Source organism: Enoplosus armatus, chromosome 12 (assembly GCF_043641665.1).
Source record: "Enoplosus armatus isolate fEnoArm2 chromosome 12, fEnoArm2.hap1, whole genome shotgun sequence".
Lineage (NCBI taxonomy): Eukaryota > Metazoa > Chordata > Actinopteri > Centrarchiformes > Enoplosidae > Enoplosus > Enoplosus armatus.
Genome location: NC_092191.1, coordinates 5,911,245 through 5,936,070, shown reverse-complemented (window position 1 = coordinate 5,936,070; position 24,826 = coordinate 5,911,245). Strand labels below are relative to the sequence as shown.

The 24,826-nt window shown below is 41.7% G+C and overlaps 1 protein-coding gene across 1 annotated transcript; it reads right to left on the bottom strand.

The window, feature by feature from the left end:
• Nucleotides 1-374: 374 nt before the first annotated feature.
• On the bottom strand, nucleotides 375-19,899 carry bcl2l11 (BCL2 like 11). The gene is made up of 4 exons (XM_070916485.1): nucleotides 19,861-19,899; nucleotides 17,018-17,457; nucleotides 11,752-11,870; nucleotides 375-521 (listed from the first exon to the last, which is right to left on the bottom strand). Exons 1-4 carry the CDS (start codon nucleotides 19,875-19,877, stop codon nucleotides 375-377), a joined length of 723 nt encoding a protein of 240 aa, XP_070772586.1. The 5' UTR covers nucleotides 19,878-19,899.
• Between the last annotated feature and the right edge of the window lie 4,927 nt (nucleotides 19,900-24,826).

Below are 24,826 nucleotides of genomic sequence, written 5' to 3'. Positions count from 1 at the left end.
GGAAACTGTACAAGGCACGTTTGAATTTCCACAGGCGTAATTCTGCACAGAGGCATATTTAGGTGACATGACGGCCTCTGCGCTGGAAAGGAGTGCAAAATCCCGGCTCTTTGGTAGCAAGGCTCAGAGACCGTGAAGGAAAAACAGCGCTGAAAAAGCAAAAATCCAGGCATTTTAGAGTTTTTTTAAGGGTGTTAACGAATCATCTCCATCCAAATTAAGAGTCCAATGTCCCCTTCCTCAATTGGGAAAGGGAATGAAGCAAAGTAAAAATTTGTTCCCGATAAACAAAAAGGATATTCAAGATGAGATAGATCCAACAACACAGATACATTATTAAAGAAAAATGCTACGTCTGCTGGGTTTTCCAAAGGCTAAACCTGAGAGTGGTCGTGGCTGTCCGTGTTGCCTTGCAAGTAGATTATCCGTCCAATCAGAAGGAGCAGGAGGCCCACGCAGAGCAGCACGGTGGGCTCTGGATTCGGATGGATCACGACCCGTCTATATCCGCCTGCCTCATTCTGGAAAAAAAAGGAGAGAGAGAGAAAGAGAGATGTTACAGTATTAATGAGAAATATGTTTCAAATATTGAGCATGATTGCGCCAAACTGAGAGAAAAATGTGTTTCAAGAACAGGAAAAGATTGAAGGGACACAGAAATAAGGTAAGGATGGTGATGTCAGGGGAGGTGGATGGGCACAGACAATAATCTTTCACTATGATGATATGGATTCAATGGACCGTTCACTAATCTGCTAATCTGTAAAGCTTTCCATTCTTGCACAGCTGTCACATCCCAGGCTCAGTGAGGGAGACCACACAAGTTGCAGTTCACAGTTGGATATGCAGTTCACAATGATAATGTCTGCAGATTTACCATAGAAACTCATAGTAAGTGGTTGATTTCAGACAAAGGTAAACAAAAGCAGGATTCTTGTTTCTAGCTTGCAACTCAATTGACGGTTGCTGGCTACAAATTTACAACTGTTGCTAGCAGATTTTATCAGATGTAGCTGGGTAGCTAAATACGCTAACATTAGCTCCACGACTGTCATTGACTCCTTTTAAAACCCAGTTAAAAGGGTCTGAAATTTGCACTTGGTGGCCACATACATGATATTGTGCTGAAAGCATCCCGTTAATGATCCATGTAGAAGACATGCCAATAAAGACACAGCATTGCAACAAAAGTGTGAGAACAGCATGTCCAGTTCATGAAGTTCATGTCCACATGAATAGTAGGCTAATAATAGGCTTTTCCTTAGTGTGCTCTCATTTCACAAGATGTGTGAGTGTGTTGTAATATACATCAAATGTTCAGATAAACACCTTGAGGTCCCTTGATGATTTAAAATCAAAGAGACTCACACATACTGTATGTTTACATCCACAGGAAGCAGGTAAGTACAGTTCTCTACATCCTGCCACAACTCTCTTTACTTTCTCCGTCTCCAGGTGTGATTTCCTTACGTCCGTGTGTATATGAATGAATATGTGCAACATTTATATGTCTGAATTTGTCTTAAGGCTTTTTTTTTAATGACATTTCCAGTGTTACAGCACCTGCATACATAAAAAAGATTTAACTGTCCATTTTAAAAGATGCTGCTGTAACTGTAACCACCTTTACTCAGAAAGCACACATGAAAACAAACTTGATGAAGACGATCAAACGGACCTTTGTGTAAAAATGGTGGCGTGGCCAGTTCAAAATCAACTAGTTCATAAACTATGAAGACAAATGAGACATTCAAGGATTATTGGCGTGACTTTCCCCAAATTTCCTTCTTTAAACTCTGATGGGAGGCAAGTCAAGCTGAGTCTGAGTCTTGCTGGATTGTGCAAGATCTTGTTAGAAACATCCAACAAAGGGATCAAATTCTGGCAAACCCATGCTGTCCAGTCTTCAGGCATTTCTTCCATAAAACGTTGCAACATTTTCAAGTAGAGAATTGCATTAATAAGTGAAATCATCTTCTGTAGTTTTGATTAGGACTCTAATAGTTCCTTCACATTGTATGCCTCAACTGTCTTTCCTGTCTCTTGCTATTTTGAACAGCCTCTCTGCAGTCATTCCGACACACTTGGCACGGTGTTGACTCAAGCAGGTGTTTTCTTTTCTGCTCTCTCATCCCTGCAGTCGAAAGCCCTGTGCCTTGGCCTCGGTCCATCGCTCCAGCAGCAGCAGCTTCTCACCAATAAGAGATCTGCCCGGTCGACAGAAGAGAAAGAACATTTCGCCTGGGTGGATGCGCACCGGGAAGATTGGCCCAGAAGAAAACACTCTCCAGAAACAAACATGGTTCCTGTTGCAAAGGTGGAAACGTGGGTGGGGATCTCCACAATGAATGACTTGAAAACTATCTGGTAACTGCTCACACCAAGAAACGCTTCTAATAATAGTAACTAAAACTTTAGTTACTTACCATATTTTTTCCCTATTAGCTCCAGTTCAAACCTATATTAAAAGTAAAGTTTTTCTTATTGAATTAATGAACTTATGGTAAAAGCTCACAAACAGCTCGTAGTGGCCGACAGTCGAAGGCTGTGGTTGCACTATGCAGCTCTCAGGTGTGAAATCTTGGAGCTGTGTGAAAGTGAAAAAAATCCATCCTCAGCTACTCTTTCTCTAATAAATAAAGGTTAAAAAAAGAAACCTTACACTCTAACTGAAGCATTTACAAGAATAACTGAGACGTTTACAAGAGTAGGAATCAGTTTTTCCGCTGGAAGTTGAATGTCCTGTTTTGGCATGAAGCCCTTAAAATACAGCCCAGCCAGATGGACTGTACAATACCATCCAGACTTCAACTGGCACAGAAGAAGCCTTTTGCCCCGGGGCGAGACTGTTCTCTGAAAAACAGGATCTTTACGGACGAGAGTGAGAGAGGAATATCAAAGCTGTGTGGTTTGATTCGAAAAGTGAGCCAAAAACCACAGAAACCCCTCATGCCAGAGGAGGAAACAGGTGAGGGGAAGACTAGTTAACCCTGTGATGGATCAGTCTGCGTGTAATTCTGCTTCTGACTCTGACCAATGCAAACAAACAAGCTGCCAGAATACTGATTTGAACAAGACTTGACCCTGATTTCCGGTGCAGAGCCAGTTTGACAAGCCTGATTTATAAAGATTCGTAGAGACAGAAATCTGCATCCGCAATATCTGAAAATAGACCACAATGCAGACACAAGCTATATTTGCGGGAATCCATTTTCTTGTCATATATTTTTGGTTCCAATGCTGAGCATATTTTTTTAGCCATGCTAGCGGTTGGTTGGTTCACCAATTTGCAAATGTTAGCATGTAAGCACCCTAAACTAAAATGGTTAACATGGTAAACATTACACCTGCTAAACATCATGTTAGCATTGTTATTGTGATCAGTAATCATCACCTTATGAACTTTAAATCAATATTTGAGGAGACTCCAGTGTCGGAGGTAACTGATAGAGTCTGTGATCTGTGAGACTCACTGCAGCTAAAACTGAGCCTTGATTTCCCTGAATGTCATCCAGGGACCGAAGTGTTTGACACTGAAGTGAAGAGCAAACACTGCAAACATTGATTTTTGGGGGATTTGGTTTCATCTCCACAAACTGAGCTTCTCATTATTATCATAAATCGAGACTTGTGTGGGTGTAGAAGCTTAAGCGAACACCTATTAGTTCCGCCTCTTTCATTTGGCAGCACAGATTAGAGCGTCGCCTTTGTTTTGAGTTGAAAGTTATAGTGGATTTTTCAACTGAAGAGCCACTTTTGTAAAAGCAGCAAAGGGTTGAAATTTTCCTTCAGTGATTTATTTTCTCAGGTTACACCATTTCTGGCCTTTAGATATGTAATTATACTTTTCTGTTGTGAAAACTTTACAATTATTGTTATTAATGTTAATTTGCTTGCAGCAGCGTTTATCGTATTGCACATTAGAGACTTGTCTCTCCTCAAAGCAGCTTTGGAGGACCGACGCAAGCTTTGTGGTTTTTAAGTTGGCAGAGTTTCTGTGCTCTTTCCTCACCTCACGAACCGCTGTAATGATTTAACTGTCAATATGGTCTGCAGTTTGCAGAGGGAAGAGACCATGTTGTCAGATTTATGAGCCTCAAGACAAAAGGCAAACTTACTGAAAGCTTGTATCACTGTGACATGTTTGTCTGGATACCTGGCTTTGTAACGAGGAAAGGGGATAGTCAGCTGTCTTAGTCATTTTTAAATGTTTGTATATGTTTGCAAAGAGCATGAAATTTAAGCTCCATGCCCACTACAACCACAAACTGAGAAGCACTTGAGCAAGGCAATGTCCTTCCACATTACAGCATACCGTGCTCTGCAGTCATGGTCGGCACTTATTGCATTTGACATCCACAGCTAAAGAAAGTGCAGGAGAAACTGTCAATGACAACATAACAGGAGGATGTGGTGTACCTGGGAGGAGCTCAGACTTGATGTATGTGGTTTAACACAGCAGACGCATTTACATCTGACCAACGTCTGTATACAATGTGTCTCAAACCACCTCTGGATCAGATCATTGTCCTACCTCAGTGCGTCTTGGGTGCATTTACATCTGGATTCATTTATATGAATCATTGTCGCACAGCTGTCTGATAACAGGTGGAGCACACTCAGACTTTCTTCAACTGGTTTTAAGGATTCAAATGAATAGTTCGTAAACATTTTGGCAAATACACTTATTTGCTTCCTTGCTGAGTGTTAGATGAGAAGATCAATATCGCTCTCATGTCTGCATGGTGAATATGAAGCTAGAGCCAGAAGGTTATCTTAGCTTAGGATAAAGACTGCACGCAGGGGAAAAACAGCTACCCTGGCTCTCTCCAAAGAAAGAAAAATACAGTTACAAGCACCTCAAAAACTCACAAATGAACATGTTGCAATCCAAACAGTAATGTCAAAAAGGTTACAGTAAATCAAGTGTTCTGGAAATACTAATAACTACCTAAGATTAAAAACACCATGTAGACAATGGAGGTCATCTGTTATTTGGGTGATTGGTTGTATTTCACAGTCAGGATGAGAGGTTTGATTTCCACTGCAATGAGAAGCAGATGTACTCCTCAGCTGACAAACTGCAGGCTGGGAGCCTGACACAAAGCCAAAACCAGTTTCACCAAACACTCTTGATATTTATCCTTATACCTCAGGATTACAGAAAAGGAAATACACACACACACTCATGCGCACACAGACACACATTTGTAATCCTCTAATAGTTTCCTCATTTGAACTCTTACCTCAAATAACCCCTTCCATCATCTGAGAATAGAAAACCTGCTGCCACAAATCGTTTTCCTGCTGTCACTGCAACTGCAGGCATCTAACAAGTAGTTCAACTGGCACGCACGCACACACACACACACACACACACAGGCACCACCATGTACAGTCCATGCTCTTGCACATACACATGCACACAATAGTGTTAGTGTGATGCAATATGAGAACCGACGGATAAACATGCAACAAAAAAAAAAAAAAAAAAAAGAAGCAAAAAGCAAAACATCCACCACACAAGACCAAGCGGGCAGTCAGCCAATCAACTTACTAGATAAGTCAACCAGAAAATCCACCAGTCAGAGTAAGTCACAGCACCAGTAAGTCAAACATGATGATACAACTTGTGTGCACATTATCTGCAGATCTACTTTAGACACGCACAACGGCAATGAGAAAAGAGACAAGATGTTCACTGTGATGAATTGCCCATCTCAGGTTTAACGTGTCTGCAAGTTCATTTATATTGAAATTAATGGAAAACAATGGCTACCTGGAAGACAGGAAGTCTAATACTTATGGAACGCTTTACAAAGTGGATGGCAGTATGTGTGATTTGTAGAAAGGGATAAAACACAAACATGTTTGAATGACTGCTCAGTATTCAGTTGGGACACAACCTGGAAAATCAAGATGATAGGATACAATTGAGACATCTCATATATTTTCCATATTCTTCTGTTTGGGTTTGGAAACTGAGACACATCTCTGAGGCAGAGGATTTCAAATATCTCATCTTGCTTTCTTGCTCTTCTCCTTGTCATTTCACAGTGGAAACATTGAGTCAGCCTGTTCCAAAAAGCTCATGTGATTTTGTTTGGTCACCACAACTTACTATGCTGCCTCTCAAAAATAGCTCTCTAAACAAGGCTACACTTACAAGCACACACACACACACACACACACACACACACACACACACACACACACACACACAAACTGCAAACTGCTAACTGACTCAGGCTTTGTTATATTATTTCTCCATCTTTCTCACTCTTATCATCTCCCTGCTTCTTAAGTGACACTATGCAAACCTCCCCAAACACCATAATTTGAAAGGTTTTACCTCTTTCTTCACGCATAAAAGTTTAAATACAAAAATATGCTATCCTTTTCATGCAAACCCACACAACACATCAACACTTACACACAGTGTTTGCATTAGTGATGTTGTGGTACTGAATCTGACTGATGACTTTCAGCACATACTACTAATAATATCTCTTTTGTCTTTTTCACCAAACATTTGTGGCCACGTTGTGACTGCAAAAAAATATCCAACAAGCTTCTCTCTGTTTGATTCTGGCACAAAACGTAACATTTGTTGTGTCCATATCTGTCAACAGCTGCCATTACTCTCTGCTGAATGTCCACTCATCGCACCTTCGGTTTTCACACTGCAATATGAGCATCATGTTTTAAAATACAAACAAGGTGCTTTACGCATGGAAAGTGAAGGAAATTGCACCACTTCAGCAGGAAAGAATAGTGAAGAGGACACATAACTAGAGCTTGTTGTAGTCTGACACTGAAACAATACAAGAGAAGATTTCTTTTGTCAGAGGAAGTTATTTCATTTCAAAGGTTTTCCTCATTAAACCAGAAATCATGGTTTAGCTGACTATCATTCCTTCAAGTCCATATACTTGCCTTGTACTCTTCCTATTCCACATGTCATCAATATTTAAGAGTTTCACAACATCATGACTCATGATTTTATACTTTTCTCTGTGTCTATCTAGCCTTAACTGTTGAAAATATTGCATACTGATCACATTTTGTGAGTAAAGTAGAGCTTAGAAGGAAGGAATTTGTGCAATATGGAGTCATCACAAAGCTCAGAAAATAAACAAATATAGTGATGCTGAAATAAAACTTTGTGAAGATCTTCCTCGTGTCTTTTATCCAGGACAAGCATTCAGCAAAACAATCCATCTGCTAGCAGGCTGTAAACAGGCTACTGCTAAAAATAAATCAGTGTTTCATTCCATTGATGGAAACAGTGATACACTCTTAACTCATGGCTTAACAAGGGTTAAAAACACTGCTGCCTTTCTCCCGCTCTTTGTTTTTCACGCACACTCAAGCACACACAAACAAAAACACAAGCAGCCAGCCAGTGACACCCGACTGCTCCACAATGTTCCACAGAGTTATTTCTGTCTTCAGGACAAAGGGTTTTACCTCTTACTGAAAGATGACAGAGTGTGTGTTGGAGTTTGTGTGAGTGTGTATGTGTGTGTGTGTGTGTGTGTGTGTTTGAGTGTATTTAAGTGTGCATGTGTGTGTGTGTGTATATGTGTGTATATGTGTGTGTCTGTGTGTGTCTGTGTGTTTTGGCAGGATAATTAGACCTTGTGCTTTGCTCCCTGAGAGTTCTTTAACCACAGGGCTGAGCCATAATGAATCTACACTGTCACGGACACTAGACTGTCACACACACACACACACACACACACACACACTACACCATACTAAGCACGTTTACAGATGTTTGAAAACAAACACGCACACATTATCATGCACACATTGTGTAAATGTTTAACTGAGAGAGGCTGGATTAAAGGAGGACAAAGGAGAGAGAGCCAGCGGGAGAGGACTACTGAAAGACAAATTAGTTACTCGTCATTGTATTAGTGATTACACACTGCTGTACGTGTTTCCCTGACAAATTATTAATCACCTCAATATGGTTTGTATGTAAAAGTATTTCTAAAAAGTGCTTTGCTAATTTCTCAGGCAATAAAATGAAGTGAACCGAGAGGAAACACCTGTGTGTGAGTGTATTCTCAAATGATGTGAGTCATTTTAAAGCCTCTACAGCCTGAAGTGATGCAGCTCTGCCTCTTGGCCGACGCCTTCAGGCCATGAAACTAAACACGCATCCTGAGAAGAGCATGGATGTCTGAACTAAATGTAATGGCAATCCGTCCAATAGTTATTGAGATATTTCACTCACAAAACAAAAAATGTCAACCTCATGGTGGCGCTAGAGGAAAAGTCAGGGGACCCCAAAAGTTAATCGGGATCATCCTCTGGGAAACAAATTTAATGGCAATTAATTCCAAATCTGTTCTTATCTTTGCTGTTTTTCTTTGAATTTTACCTCTGAAATGTATTTAGAATAAAAGGAAAGAGGAGAGAAAAACGACTCTTTGGTTGAAGTGGTCATAACTACCAGAGGGAAGCTAGAAAAGGGTTGCAAGTAGACATTGCTTTTGTTTTAAGGCGTCACCGGTCAAAAAGGTTGGGAATCACAGCTCCAGGTTCCAGATGTTCAGCCTCCCGTCCAGGATTTGAGCCAGATATGATTCACGATGATTCGCATATCCTGTTGGGCCTGTTTGATGGCAGTGTGATGTTCGTGGCATTGGTGAGAATTTTCTTTTTCTCACAAACGTCCTCAAGTTCCTTTCAGATCTTTCAACCCTCCAGCTCGAGTTGGGAGGCGTAATCCCTTCAGTGTGTCTGGCTTTGATCCAGGTCACATTTCAAGGCAAAGATATGATGCCTCAAAAAAAACTGAAAAGCTCAGAGTGTCACCTGGAATAGAGACACTAAGGCTCACACCTGGAGTCAGGCCTTGGAGTGGTGGTCTTTGTCGAATGCTTGGTGGTGGAGTGAGCCCTGTAGTTTGGCCATGCACAGACACGGGACCATTAAATTGTGGAGGGCAGGGAGTTTTCTCTTCTCTTATACTGTGTCTCTTGCCCACTGTTAGCTAAGGGAGAAAATAGGCAGCTGCTTCTTTTTACCTGCCAACGAGGAAGTGAAACATATGTCGTATCCTCATAAAATCCCACCCCTTCCATGCAGGCACCATAACCCAGTAGGTGTTGCCAGTACATGTAGTGAAAAAGACATGATCCCTCACCAACTTCCCACAGGTGTGTTCAACCACTATGGGGAATTCAAACTCGGATCTCTGAGGTGGTTTCCAAGTGTTCTGCCCTCATTTCTTTAGCCACGTGTTCATTTTGTGAACGTTCTGCTTGGTTTGTTTCAGCGACGTCTTTAAGAACGTCTTTCTTCTGATGATTAAGTGTTTTAAAATCTGAAAAACCTGGAAAACATGTTGTGCTACTGTGGTTATGAAATCATGAGTAACCATGCATGTGCACTTGTCCACAGCAACACCAACACCTGGCAAGAGAACAGGGAACAAGCCTCCACGTTCCTCTTTTCTCTGCCTCCTCAATGTTATACAGCACGAACAAACACACATTCACACACTTTCTAGATAATTCTGTGCCCAAGTTCACAGTAGGCTACGACACATACAAACACACACAGTCCTCTTGTCTTTCTCCTCCTGTCTTCTTAGTGACTAGGTGTTGAGTCACAGCCTCGACTCATTACGCTCTCACATATTTCTCCAACCTCCCTGTGTTTGCTTCGGCAGCTTGAGTCACAGCTGTGAAGGCCAAACCAGCCTTCCCTTGCATGACTCTTGGCACATACCTTATCCCAGCTCCTGGGATTTTTCATTAATGCATCCAGAAGGCAGGTAAGTGACCTGAGAGATGCTCTGTTAATGATGGGTTTTAGAGTATGTGAATGTGATGACTGCTGGAACCACAAGTGCACTCAAATAACATCCCTTAAGGGGTATCATGGCTTTGTTAGGGGGGAAAACGTAGAACCAGGGGGGCAGAAAGGGTTAACTGTCTTCATGTTTGATGCTCATTAGCACCCAGAAGGTTAAACACAGCAGGAGAAAAACATTTCAGACTGATCAGACTTCTCGGCTGGAGAGTTGTCGCTTCATCGCTGGTAAGCTGAGGGAGCATTTTAAGCTCTTCACTGGGATGTAACAGTCCTGTCATGTCTGTTTCTTGACTTTTATTTTTTAATCCGTTTCTCTGATGAGATTAAAGTGAATTCAAACCAGCTCTGACCCCCCCCCCACCCCTTCCTCTCTGGCTTCCCAAAGCTCCAGTCAGTTCTTTGATAGAGGAGTAAATAAAACTGTGATGATGCAACATGCAGAAATGTTGCCAAGGAAACAGAAGCCAAGAGGAAATGAACTCTTATTGCAACTTCCCAACACACCCTGCCTGACTGACTGACGGGTGAACTGCACCATTCACAGGATTTATATTCTCTGCAATAATGTGATTATCTCTTCAGTAAGGCAATAGTCAGACGACTGTCAACCGTCATTTCATGTCATAATCAGAGCTGATTGACGGAGCTGGATTACTCATCCATCTTTCAAAATATTCTTGTCATGTATTTTCTTAAATCTGCAAACCCAATTTTATTTTTATTGTTTTAATCGCGCCACATTTAGATCCATATTTGCTAGCTTGCAGTCTTCTTTTACTGCCAAACGTTGATAAGCAGAACAGTGTGAAACCAGTGGCAGGAATATGTATAATATTGCATACAAAGTTTAAAATGTCTCCATCTTTTCATTGCTGCAAGTAGAGACTCTGCCTATGATTTTAACTCCCTGTGATAGTTAATCAACTGTAACACCACAAAACAATAATACTATTCATAGACATTTACATCCAATATTCACAAGCTAAATTCCTTCCTCTTCTCATCTGCCAAGGAAGAGTCAGCATTCACAAACACCTCCACGTACATCAGTTCTTCAGTCAGCCAACAAATAATGGCTGAGCAAATAGGCCTCGCTTTTATAATGTGAGCAGTCAATGAGCTTCTTTGGGTCTCACCACATTTAAACACCCAAGTTGTACCACTAACTTTTGTTTTTGTTTCTCTCCCACTGCTGCAAACTGACTGAGGGCTTCGCAGAGGATAATGGGACCCCCCCGCCCCCCCGCACAACAAGTCCATCTTGGCTTTTTTTTTGTATCATATGTCTTGTTTTGGTTTTTTTTAACTGCAGTGGTTACTGTGGCATCTGGGTTTTCTGCAGCTTCAGGCTGTCTGCTTGGTTATTTTCTGATCAAAAGTCATTTCGTTTTTTCACCCCGAGCGCAGTGGAAATAACCAGCTGGTCACAGGCTCCTTCAGATCACCCACGTGGCATTTTAGAAGCAGATTTGTCCTGACCCCCCCACCCCCCCTCTTTTATTTCTTGCCCTGCTGAGCATATTGCTCATTTTCAACAGCATCCTGCTTCACATTCACACAGTTAAATAGCCGCTTGTTTGACTTTATTTGGGTTTGTTTTGATTTCTGTACTGCAGTGATTTGATAAACACCGACTAATCAATTATGGCAACCATTAACATTAGTGAATTGTGTTGGATATTCACAATCATATCTAGATGGGACTCGACTTTTGACAAAGTTGACAAAACTAAGATAACCATTACTCCAACATGACAGAAAAGACAAAGACAAAGTCATTTACATGTTAGCTAACCAGTCTTCTTCTGTCTGACAATCAGCTGTTCTGCTGCAGCTGTTGAGCGTTCACCACAAATGTAGTCGATGTACCCTCTATACCCAGATCCCCTCTCCCACACAGTGTCTGTGATCACTGACCCTCATCAGCAGTCTATTGAAGTCGTCTCCAATGCGTCGGAGATCTCGTCCGATTGCCTCCGCCTGCATGTCCCCTGCTGCGTTTCGTGGCTGCGTGCTAGAGGGGCTGGGAGAGTGTCCTGAAACAGAGCGGAAAAACATGCCAAATTTGCTAATAGAGTACTGTTTTGCAATGATTCAAAGGTTTAAAATGCATGTTGAACTTATCGTATTTCGATGCTTCAAGTCAAACAAGAGTCTGCAACTTTATGGTTGGTGGTCAGGGATTTAAGCATGAAAACATTGTTAATCTTCAGCACCAAGATCTTTAAAAAAAATGACATCAACAGAAACCAGAGAGGGACGAGACTCTGTGGATGTACAGAAATGAAATACAGAAAAAATACAGTGTTCCAAGATGGCGGCACACACATCGAATGATGAGCATCACCAGACCTGCAGTTCAGACTGTGGCCACTACTTCAAAATCACCACACGGCCTGTGAGCTTGATCGATTCATCCTCTGATTTTGACTCTTATGACAGACGGTGAACACACGTGAACAAAAAGCAGACAACGCTTTTTTTTGTGAGAAACTGTCCAGTTTTCCAGCCTACACATGAATGCAGAATAATGGTTACAGTCACAAAAATGCATCCGGATCATCAGCAAAACCCTATCAGCAGTAACAGTTTGAGGAAATGAAATAACAGACAAAACAAAAAAACCTCCAGACAGCCGAGTGTGATTCAGAGGGTGGGTGGTTCACAGTATCAGAGCAGACACGTCTTTAGTTTTGATCCAGTTGAGTTTATTGATGTTATAAAAGATGCTCACAATGCTGAAACCCACAGAAGTAAAACAGAGTACTTTTTCATGTAGGTGAGACTGAAAACAACATCCTTATATTTTTGTTTTTACTGTCACAAACTATTGTTGTCACTTCATACTTTAGATAGATGTATAGATACCTGAAAATCTAAAGCATGACAACAAATATGTCTGACCGCGTGTACGTATGTGTGTTTTCGTGGTTAATCTGTTATATTTTCAGTCTGAACTACAGTGTGACTATGAAAGGCTCTGACCTCTTACCGATCTCCACTTATGACTCATGAAGGCTGTTATGAAACCCAGACTTTTAATATTTCTCACATCCTCCAATATTGAAGAGACCAACACAGCGAAGAGGCTGCGTTCCAATCAATCCATCAGGCTGCCGACTACACCAACAACAGCCACAGAGTGTTTATGACGGCAACACAAAACACTACGTGCCACATGCCACAAAAATACATCAAGTGTCAGAGAAGTCCCTCAAACTGTGTCGCTGAATTATCCAATTACTGTTTGCCCTAATTTGGAAATGAGTATGCAAAGGCAGGTTGGAGAGGATTATGCTGCCAGGTGACAGTGATGCCATTTGAACACTGGAAACACCAAATGATGGCACAAGGATGGCTGAAAATGTCTCATGGATATGGATGCAGTTCCTCATTCCCCTGAAATTGAGGTCTGAACTGATGTTCATATTCATCTCCCAATTACAATGAAAAAAGACGAAGAGCTCCGGTGAGTCAGTCATGCAACGTTGAGGTTAACTGTTGTGTCATTTTGGGGCTGGTTGTAGAAAGATTTGCTGGCCTGGAGTTAGATTGTTTCTTATATGGCCTGAATGACAAATACAGCGATACAATATAACTACAATAAGCTCATTTTAGCCGATATATTGGTCTAGCTCTAGGTTTTAGTGTAAATTAGCTTTTTAACATCCATCTCACTTTTGGGGTTTTTGGCTATTTTTGATCATTAGACCATTTGAATTACTTTGTAAAATAAAGCTCAGGATTTATTACATTGCTGGACATCCAGACTGCTTTGAAGGTAGGTAGACACCATATTTTTAGAGTTACTTACTTTACTTATAACAAGCATTGTATCAGGATTATCTGGTGCAGTTTTCATATTATTAGCAGTCTCTGAAAGTTCTTTACATGGCTTACAGTTTGTGGTTTGCGAATGCTGAAGGGCAAGCAATTAAAAGGCAAATCATTTTGAGACAACACACATCTAGGATCACTGAATTTCCCTCTTGAGTCTTGATTTACCCAGAATACGATGGATGACTCCTACTTAAGACAGTCAATTATTAGTCAGCTTTGTGCAGCCTATTATTGTTGTGCAACCTACTATACTCTACTAGAATTAAGATTAAGATATGAGATTTACAGTTGAATAATTAAATATAAATCAAGCAAAGACAAAAAGGCATCAGAGTGGACTTGTTCCACTCTGGCTGAGACTGAAGAAACCTGACTGTAGGTGTGATCTTCCTGCTGCAGCCGGAGGAGGAAGTGTTGCGATAGCACAGCTGTAATCACGCTGTCAGAGAGCAACAACAACAAGATGATAAACCGACTCTATCTCGCTCTCTAACACACCATCAGGCCAGCATTCTTGATAACCCAGACTTTTCGTGCATTGTATGATATTTTGTATGAGTGTGTGTGTGTGTGTGTGTTTACCTCGTATCTGTTCCTATCTGATGGACTTAGCGGACTGAAAGAGAGGTGAAGGGTTTCTGTCTGCATCTTACAAAAGACCTGCAGGCCTATTTTGACTGCCACACACACATACACTGAAGCCTATTTTGATTGGCGTACTTAATGAATGACACACACACGCGCTGGTCTGTTTTGACTGGTATCTTGTCTGTCTGGCTGCAGTGAAAGACAATAAAAGAGACACAAGGCAATCAGTGAAGCTAATCACTGCTATTATAAAAAGCAGAGTCATTCGTACAGAGGTTACAATGCACTTACAGAGGTTTTATTTCAGCCTCTGGGGATTACTTTCTTACTTACAAAACACCTCTATCCTCCAGATAGATATGGATGTGGTTCAAGCTTAACACGCAGTATTGTGCGATTCTGCATCTGAAACCGCTCAATTTGGAGAATCTGAGAAAAACAAATTAGTCAAATTTCATCAAGACAAGAGAACAATGTCATTACATAGTGGATATATTTCTCATCCACTGCACCAACACTGGGAAGGGATTTACTTTGTTTGTTTGTTTTTTTTCTTTTTTTGTGCCAAATATCTCAGCCTCATGCCACAGTTTTGTTTGTTACCAAGCAACAGGATAGGCAACTTTAGCCGACAGCGTCATAGCTAAAGGCATGCTCTCGCTCTGTTTTTGTATCTAAATAAACAGCAGGAATAAAAACAGGATCCGGGCTGTAGGAAGTGATGAACGTCTAACAAACACTTTGGTGGCTCCATCAATACGAGCTCAAACCTACAGAGCTTTATTTAACTTTTTATTCTAGACACTAAAGTTGTCAAATAGATATTTTATCAATTACATGAAATGACACCAAAGGGATTTTTCAATCTAAGATTTTGGTGCAGTCATAAAACAATGTTGTCATTCTTGACCTTTGAGACCAGTGTATGTCATGAAATAATCTAGTAGACTTCTGTAAATCTCTGATCGAACTGTTTGTGGTCAAGTTGCATTGTGGGTAAAGTTTTGACAAAGACGAGGAGTGCGTGGAATAAATGTTTGGTTCTGCTGCATCAATTTGTATACTTTTAATTGTCCATCGTGAGTTGTTGTAAATGTTGTTAAGTGCAATGCTAAGTTGGTGGAAAGTGCTTAAACTTCAACTGTAAATCTTTTATTTTAATCTTATCTTGTTCCATATAAGGTTGGACTTATTTCACTTGATATTAATTAGTTAGTGAGGACAGACTCATTCATGTTTTCGAAATACAGACTGATTGAAAAAGTATTTTTCCCCTTAGTTCCTCAATGGATGCTGCATCATTTCTTTTCATTTTTAATGTGATGGTACACACACACACACACACACACACACACTTGGGCGTGGTTGGTTTTTCCAGAAGTCAAGACCCTTCTTCCTTCCTGTGAATCTGAGTCAGCAGGTTTCCATGAATACTGTGGATCCGAGGCAGCGATCCAACATCAGCAGGTCTAACAAAGCCTGCTGAGACGCCCAAAACTCATTCACAAAGTGAGTGATGCCAAACACAGAAAAAAAATAGAAATACATTATGTGTTTGAGTCCAAGAGGCCAAAGGTCTTCACACCAGAAAGTAAAGATGATGACAGACTGCCCCCCTTTCTCTTTCAAATAGATGTATATTGGACATAACTGTTGTACAAAGTTGTGAAGTTCCGATTGGATTAGGCTTCTGTATTTGGTTTAAATGTATCCTGTGATGTTTGGGAGGGTTTCACACACTCAAAAGGCAGTAGACATTACTCAACAGGAAGTAAAGTAATACTATGATGGAATGAAAACATAGGAATCAGCACAAATGGCAGCGCAGAGGAGTCATGTTTCTGTGTGTGTGTGTGTGTGTGTTTTGAATCTGCATGTTTCAGCCTGAATTTGTCGGATTTCCCTCTGAGGGCCAGTGGAGCGCGGCGTGCTGGGTATTAGTCAATAAATCTGAATATGAAAACAAACACGACTGATTTACTCATCTGAGAGTAGCAAAAAAATGATAGAGTGGAAAAAACTCTTCCCTCATGAGTAACATCTAGTGAGAGGGGAGTACAAAAACATCCTGAGTAGGTTTTTGTTCATTTCTTTTTTCTTTTTTTTTTACTGTCATTGCTAACATTCAACACCACCACCCGCCCAAACCCCCAAATCTTTGATAAAGGAAGCTTCAGGGAGCTTGTGCTGAGCTCATATCTAGTTTCATATTTTGCTGTACACCCACACAGCAGCAGCAGCAGCAGCTGAATTTCACAGTAAAAACAGCCAGAGAAGCTTGTATTTGGCTGATTCAGACCAGGAACCTTCACACACAACAGTTACTGTATTTTTTAATGTAGTATCGGGGTGCATTCATGTATTTAGACACCTACACTTACTTTAAAACACTTCAATTTGCAGGAATTGAGTTTACCACGTTCTTAAAATTTATTCTGGATGAAAAAAATTAGTAGTGGAAAAATTGTTTCAGGCGTTATTAGAAGCATTATTATTAGTTTTTTTTTAAAGGTTTTTATCACCTGTAGCAGCCGCAACAAGACAAGTTAAAAATATGATTATTGCAATGATGGAAAGTGTTAGTATAATTATTTTCTTTCGAAAGTACATCCGAGTTATTAAATTTCAAAGAAACATCAGTTTATTCGCCGCTATATTTGTCACTGCAACACTTGTAATGAGAAACTCTTCCACCTCCGTGTATTCAGTATCGGCCGTTAATCATCGGTTATGTATGCAAAGTGCCTGTGCTCACCGTGCTGCTGGTGCACCCACGGTCCTCCGCCGTGCGCCTCAGCCATGCGCTCTAGGGCGTGTGTCATCACCTGGCCGGTGAGGCTGGGAGTCTGCGTGGCTCTGTCGACCGTCACTGGCCTCGGGGAAAGCGGGGAGCTCGGCAGCGAGTCGCCGTCGAAGGAGAAATATCCACTGGAGGCGCGGCGAGGGAGGTGGAATATTGACCTCGTCTGAAACACGCCTAGGCTGTCGAGAGGGGAGATGGGTTTGGTTCTGCACCGGGACCACGAGTCCGGCTCTGGTCTTCCGGTGGAATTGGGGTTGCCAAAGCTCCGCTCGCCGTCGTTATCTGAACGGGAGGTTTGCGCTGATGCTCCAGCGGCACCGGCGGGTGGTGGATCTTCTCCGCTCCCCTGTGTCGCCGTTAGTGCGGTCGAGCCATCGGACCGGTTTGGTGGTCTGTTGGGTGAACAGAGCGGCACCGTCAGCCTGGGCTTTCATCACTCTGCCCAAACAGCCTACAGCCTGACGTCTGTGCTGCCTGTGGAGCTGCAGCTGGATATGTAGCAGCGCGCTGCTGCGTCAGAACTGGACCTCCTGGATGCCTTTTCCTTTAGATCTGCGGGATTTCTGTAATTTAAATCTGATTAACTTCACAGGGAATCGCGGTGACTGGCGCGCCGACGAGAACCGACTTTAATAAGCTGGTCAAATAGGTTTGTCTTCTATGAAACGTTACCATATTCTAGCTCACGTCCAGCTGCTGCTGAAAACCCACAGAAGCGTTTGGAGTTGAGTGGGTGTTTGACTAGTTTAGGTGCAGTGAATGTGTCCCTGTAGCCCAGGTTTCCTGCCCAAACTGGCCGCCCGGCGCGTCTCTATTGTTTGACAGAAGTTGCTGATTGCAGCAGATCTTTGTTTGACTTGTGGGCAAAAAAAAAAAAAGATCAGGCATGAAGGAAGCGGCTGGAGTAACTTCAACTGCGTCACATACAAACAGCCTGCAAGAAACCCGTCTCAGCGGACCAGAGTCCGTCTGGAGGTTTTTGAGTAAATCAACAAAAAAAAATCTGATCGGATATTTCTGCACACTGACAGTTGACGAGGGACTTACTGAATCAAGGTCAAATTATGCAGATGTTACTTATGTAAAGTCACACACTGATTTTCACGGAGATAAAACACCCTAAAACGTAATTTTCAGTTTTAATCACCGAAACTCAGACTCTCAACGTGACAGTCTAAAAAAAGGACTCAACATGTATTTTGTTGCCGCGCTTCCTGTTTGTCCAGACTAAACTACAGCTTCCTAAGCGTTCGGATTCCCAGCGGCAATGACCTACTTCTGTGCCAAAATGACCTAAAAGTATAACCAACCGCTTTTCAGCACCAAGTCTCCATGCACCGACAAACACACTTTTACGCACCTTTGAAGTAAATAGTCATCCTGCTTTTTACGCATTTTTACGCACGGAGAAACAGCGGCAACAGCAGCACTTTAACTGGACGCGATGTCTGTCCTCCAGCCACATGAAAATGTAAACCCTTCCTGTGGACTTCAGCGCAGATCCGAGCGCTACGAGGAGAGATATTAAGCGTGTCAGGCGGCACGTAGAGAAATGGCACCAAAAAGCACCGGAGGCCACCTCAGCCGAGAGGGAAAAGCACACGGAGGGAGGAAAAGGAAACCCGCAACGCCGGTACCAGAAACTAACAAACATTTGATCAGGTGCTCTGCTTTTAACGAGACCCGTTCAGCGGCACGTCTGCACCGTCACTGTAATAACATGGAGAGGCAGGCTGTAGTTTCTGCGTCTCCGTGGGCGACGACAGAAGGGTCTAGTCTCACCGGAAAAACTGACATTTCAGATTACACGATAAGGTTTCACTTTACTATTAAGACAAATATATTAAAATAATTGAGCAGCTGTCACATGGACGGCTTGTGTCACTTGGATTAAAATTTCTACAGCTTTCTTCTTCAAACCCCGGCGGTGCGTGTGCGCCTCCCTCCGGAGAGCGCGCTCAGTTCGTGTTTCTTGAACTGTGGCAAAAGTGGCAACATCATCCTTTACAGGCGGGTAGCTTTTCTGGTATTAGGACTTGTGTTAAAATGCAAAGGTGGACAGGGCTGAATGGGTCTTAAAAACCTCACGTGAATTCATAACCTGACATGGAGCGGCAGCCCACACTACGAGGCGGCTGAACTCTGTGACCTCGAGCATAACAAAGCAGACGGTCTCTCATCTCTGAACACAAATCAGCTCTTGTGTTAGAAGGAAAACATCATATCGTCGAACAAGTGTGACATTACTTAGACATATGTATAGTGCTTAATGCCTGCACCCTGCAAATAAAATTCAGTTTATCCTCTGCATCCCTGAAGACAAAGCGACACACGCATTTAGACCCAATACAGCCGTTAACCCGGGAGAAACGCCGTTTACGCTTAACTAATAGGTTATCTGGAGCTGGAGCCGGTGCACTGCGTTGCCAAACATACCCGCAAAGTCAGAGGATCACTGCAAAACGCACAAACGTAGTCCTAAAGTCCGATATAATACAAGAAAATCGGTTTTGAGTAACTTTTTACGCACGATAAACACTCTTCAGTGAGATTACAGTGACATTTCACAATAATAGACAGCATTACAACGCAAAAGCAAAGCTATTATTCATTTCCTGTATTTTAAAAACACTGACAATAAACATTAAGGGGGTATAACTGCGGCTGTTTGCAGCGTGACAGCTGACATGCCGGTCGGCACAGAGGGAAACTGGATGTTTGTGAAGTAATTGTTTAAAGAAAACAACACACACACACACACAAACACACTTCTGCTCCCTCTGTCCCAAACTCACCTGGACGGATGATGCATGTCAGTAGCGGGACATCACCGCTGGCGCCGAAAATGAAACGGTGACAAGTTGGCTGTAAAATAAATATGTCTAAATAATATCAATGCGAGTCCATGTAGGATCCACAGGGCCAAAGTGAGCACAACATCAACTTCTAAAAGCAGAAACAAAGCGAATAAATCCCAGAGTTTTTGCTGACGTTTGCCCGGGAGGAATGGTAGAATAATCCGCCTCTTCCGAGAAGAAACTGCACTAGAGGAGGTAAACAAAGTCCAGCCAGAAGCAGCGCGGCACCGAGAGGCTTTCCTTCGCTCTCCCTTCGTCTCTTACACTCCACTGAACTGGCTGTGCGCTGTGCTGTTATGAGACGATTCTCCATTCAAAACCACCCACCGGTAGGTTCAGCCGAGTAGGTGGGTGGGGTTTCTCTCAGCTCTTTTCTCTGTCCTCTGTCTCCCCCTGTCTTTCACTCTGGCATTAAATACTCCAGCGTCCGGTGCCCAAAGAGGAAAAGTGACAGAAAGAAAAGCGATTACAACAACAGAAAATATTTCAATAAAATATGCAATTGCAGTCTCTCACTGTGACTGTGCCTCTGTCTATAGCTGTGTTTCACTTTCATACTAACCAGATCTTGAGTGTGTACTGCATCAACACTGACCACCGAATTAAGTGCATGCTACTAGAAGATCTCTCAAGGACACTAAAATAACTGCAATACAGTTTTTGATAAATCCTTTTATCCAGACTCTGTAATGCTTTATGTGGGCCATCTGGAGTCGTGACCTCTCTGGTAGCAATGTAACATCCTGCCCATTACTTCATTTGTATTATTATTAATCATCAGGATTAAGCTTATTCCTGGACATGTACTCTTATTTCTTGTGGTTGCTGATTTGCAGTCATTGCATCTTTGAATATCACTATTCGTTATGTAAAACTGAATTAAAAAAAAAAAAAGTATTAATGCATGTTTGGGAAACATTTTGGAAAAATGGATAAATGCACTAACTTCTTGCACTAAAATGATACTTTGAGGATTCAAGTATTCAAATCCACCATTAAATCTAATTTGTCATCAAAACCCCACAGAACTAACATAAACTCCATCATGAAATGAAATAGTAACTTACAAATTTGCCCTTTTCACCAGTGTTTCCCCTCATGCACAAGAAAACTGAATGTGCTTTTAATATTGACACATTCACAATTTGGATGAAAGTGACGCCCACACTTGTACTATGACGGCTGGCATGAAAGTAGAACCCAGTATAAACTACTACTGAAGTTATGAATCATCCTAAGAGCTTTGCTGATGCCAAGCATTCAGTGACAATATTTTTCCACTCTAATACAATACAGTGATCTCTGCTTTGTAGAACGTCTCGCACTGTTATTTTTGCACCGTACGTGAGCTACGTAGTCCCTGCATGTGTGTGTGTTATTATGAACTATTGTCCACATTTCTGATTGGCTGGTTAAAATCAACTGAAATGAACTGTACACAGGCAGAAGTCCATTCAGAAGTTTTGCATTTTCTTGTGACAACAGAACAAAGGAATCGTGGCTCATGCTGCCTTACAAAACAAATAAACAAACAAATAATAAATAGCTCTTGCACCTAACATAACTGAGACAAACATCAAGTCAGTGCGCGGTTGGTGACGCGCAAGAGGGCGTCAGGCTTGGTTCCCACCACCAAGGTCGCCGGAGAAGAGTCATCAGTTCTCAGCTGAGACCCGCATCATGTCTTTGTCGTCGGCAACCGATGGCATTAATCACATGTGACAGCCTGTAAATGGCCGATACGGTCTCAAGGCTTGGTGTAAATTAATATCCATACACATGGACAACAAATCATCTCCCCAGTTCTACCTGCTCCTTGACTATATAATGCAAGAACTGACTATACATTTGTATAGGAATTGTTTCCACTTACAGGATGTCATTACCGCATTCAGAGTTTTCACATCTTGCTGGTAGCGCTGGCTCTGTGATGCCGAGGCCGAGTGGGCATGGTCGGGCGGAGAGGAGAGTAGTGATGGGTGCCTGGAAGTAGCAGGAAGATCCCATCCATCCACACACACACACACACGAGCAGACACACACAAATCAATACAGACAGACAAAAGGGCGAGACAATCAATATCATTTACATGTCATCAATAGCGATCAATTCTTCAGAGTGTGGGAAAATGTGTGTATCTGCCTTGGTTAATGTTAACTCGTGTTTTCTGTTGCTGCTTCTGTTTTTCAGTTTTACTCTCTGTACATCAGGCAGATTGGAGCTCTGTTTAGTGTGATGATGATGATGATGATGATGGTGGTGATACTGCCGGGACAGCCACGCTAACCCAAAAGAAAATGGATAGATGTTTGTATGATTTCTGTGGGCCATGAATGTGATGGGCGGGGCATGAGTGTAATAATAGAAATAAATTCTTAGTTATAGCTACAGTGAGGCTTTAATAATATCAATACCTGCTCACTTGTCACTGGTCATGATGTATGTTGAGGAAAAAAGAATCTAAGACAGTTTCTCATTGAAGGCAAATTGGAAATAGCACATAGCAACACGTATACTGGCTAAGTGTGGCCGAGCTGTGCAGGAAAATACAATGAAAAGTCAGGTCAAACTAATCATATGACTCATGCTAATGCTAGCAGCGTGTTTGTGGCCTTTGTCACTTTGGTCTGTGGTTGGATGAATTGTCATGATATTTGGTACAGATATCCATGTTTCCCAGACGATGTATGATAATGACGATGTGCTAAAAGACAGTGAGACGTCTTTACTTTTATACTTCATCATTATTTTAACTATTGGATAGATTGCCATGATATTCATGTCCCCCTCAGGATGATGTGTAGTAACTTTGGTGAGGTTAACATTTCAATTTGTCAAATACCTGCAAAATGATGACATTCCCATCAGCCTCGGGTCTGCCTCGTGTTTAGGGCTTACTGACAAGTGTCAACATGCTAACAAGCTAAACTAAGATAGTGCCCATGGTGAACATTATACTTGCTAGTCATCAGCATGTTAGCATTTAGCTCAAAGCACAAAACAAGCTGCTAGCATGGCGGTAGTCTCTTGGCTTGTGGTCTTTTTAATTGACAAACAATTGATAAAACATCAAATTTATGGAAAGGGTTCATAGTGCATACATCACACGCATACAGTCGCCACTGTCCTTGCAGAAATCAAATGAAGCTGCTGTTTAACGCCAGTATTAAACATATGAGCTAAGTATAATTAACATGCAATTAGAGAAAGTGAGTCACATTTTGAGCCCAGGTGACAGAGATGCATGCATCATGATTTTGGGTCATTATCACTCCCATCGACTACCACTTCTGCCGAGTTTACAAAGAGGACGAGATAAGAAATTGGGGGGTTTTCTGCATGGCTGATTTTATACAAGTGCATTTAAATGTTTCCCGCTTTATGGTGATGTTTGTGGTTGCCCGTGCTCTCCTCTGCAAATTTGCTTAAACAGGCAAATCATTGTTGGAGCCCGACACCACTGGAACATCGAAACCTAATGAAGTTTTATGGCATCATTCAGCAGCCCTGAGGGAATTTAAGGGTAATTTCAGATTACTCACTACAGTAGACGCCATTAAACACAATAGAGCGTAAAGAGCTGTAAATTAGACTGTGGTGCGAAGCCCACAATTTTGTGCGAGTCAACAAACAAACTGATGGCCATACAATAGGTCAGCTGTGTTATGATATGACAAGAGGTGACGAACACTTCCCAGTTTGTTCATAAAATCTATCAGTTTCTATGGACACAGTGGAAGTCCACTCAGCTAAACATTAGTTCCTTATTGAGAAACAGCTGCAACCTCAGAAGTTGCTGGTAATGTTGGTAATAAACGAATGACTACTATTATTTTACTGTTGCAATCATGTGCAAAACACAGATGTAAATCTCTATCATCAGCATGCCTGTGTCGCCTCAGGAGAGGCTTCATTACAGCATATTGACCCATTTGTGAAAGTCAGTGAGGCGTTAAAAATGGGTGAGTCAGGCTGCTGAACACACTGTTTACTGAGAGACGACGGAGTGTGTGACTTGTTCAAAATAGTGGGCGCATTTTACATATAGTGAGAGGGTAATACAGTTAATATTGGTAAAACTGCTCTGGGAAACACTAGCACTTTAGTTAAATTAATGTGCACAGAGATACATTTTTACGAGTCACCAGAAAAGTAAAAGTTAAGCGAGATTATGTAATAACAAAATGCTCAGAAAGAGACTAAGCTAAATGTGTATGTGAACCACATCAACCTGGCATCAATGTGTCCAAATGTTCAGTCCATAACATTTTGACTTTATTAAAACATGTCCACCAACCACCAGATACAGCACTTGACACCAGTGTTAAAAAAATAACACACAATGTTAAACACCATAAATGATATATTTGAATCAAGCTGTGAAGCTGACAGTTCCCCAGGCTCAGAGGCAAAGAAACACAGATTAACAAAAATCTAACCTCAACAGTTATCATCTTAAAGCCAGTTTAAGATCCTCTTTACTGCCACCTACTGCTTAATTACTACTAATTACTGCAACAGTCACCATAAATATGACAACACATCAAATTCCACGACAACTGAGCAAAACCCATTTACAGATGAAGACCTTGTGATGCAGCTGAAATCTCCAGAAGAGGCTACACGTTAAGATTAGTTTGTCAAGCAACATAAATATTAAGAGTTTTTATACTGATAATCAATTAATTGTTAAACTAAAGCCCCTTTCACACATGTAGTCTATCCCCAAAATGTTCAGCAACATTTCCTGCATGGGGCCATGTGTGAAAAGGCGGAAATGTTCCTAAACGTAGCTGTATGTGTGAATGGTGAAAATCACTAGCGGTGCCTGAAAGGTTATCCCAGTAATTTACTGAGAGCTATGTGTGAAAGAGGCTTAAATATGCATATCAATTTGTGTGT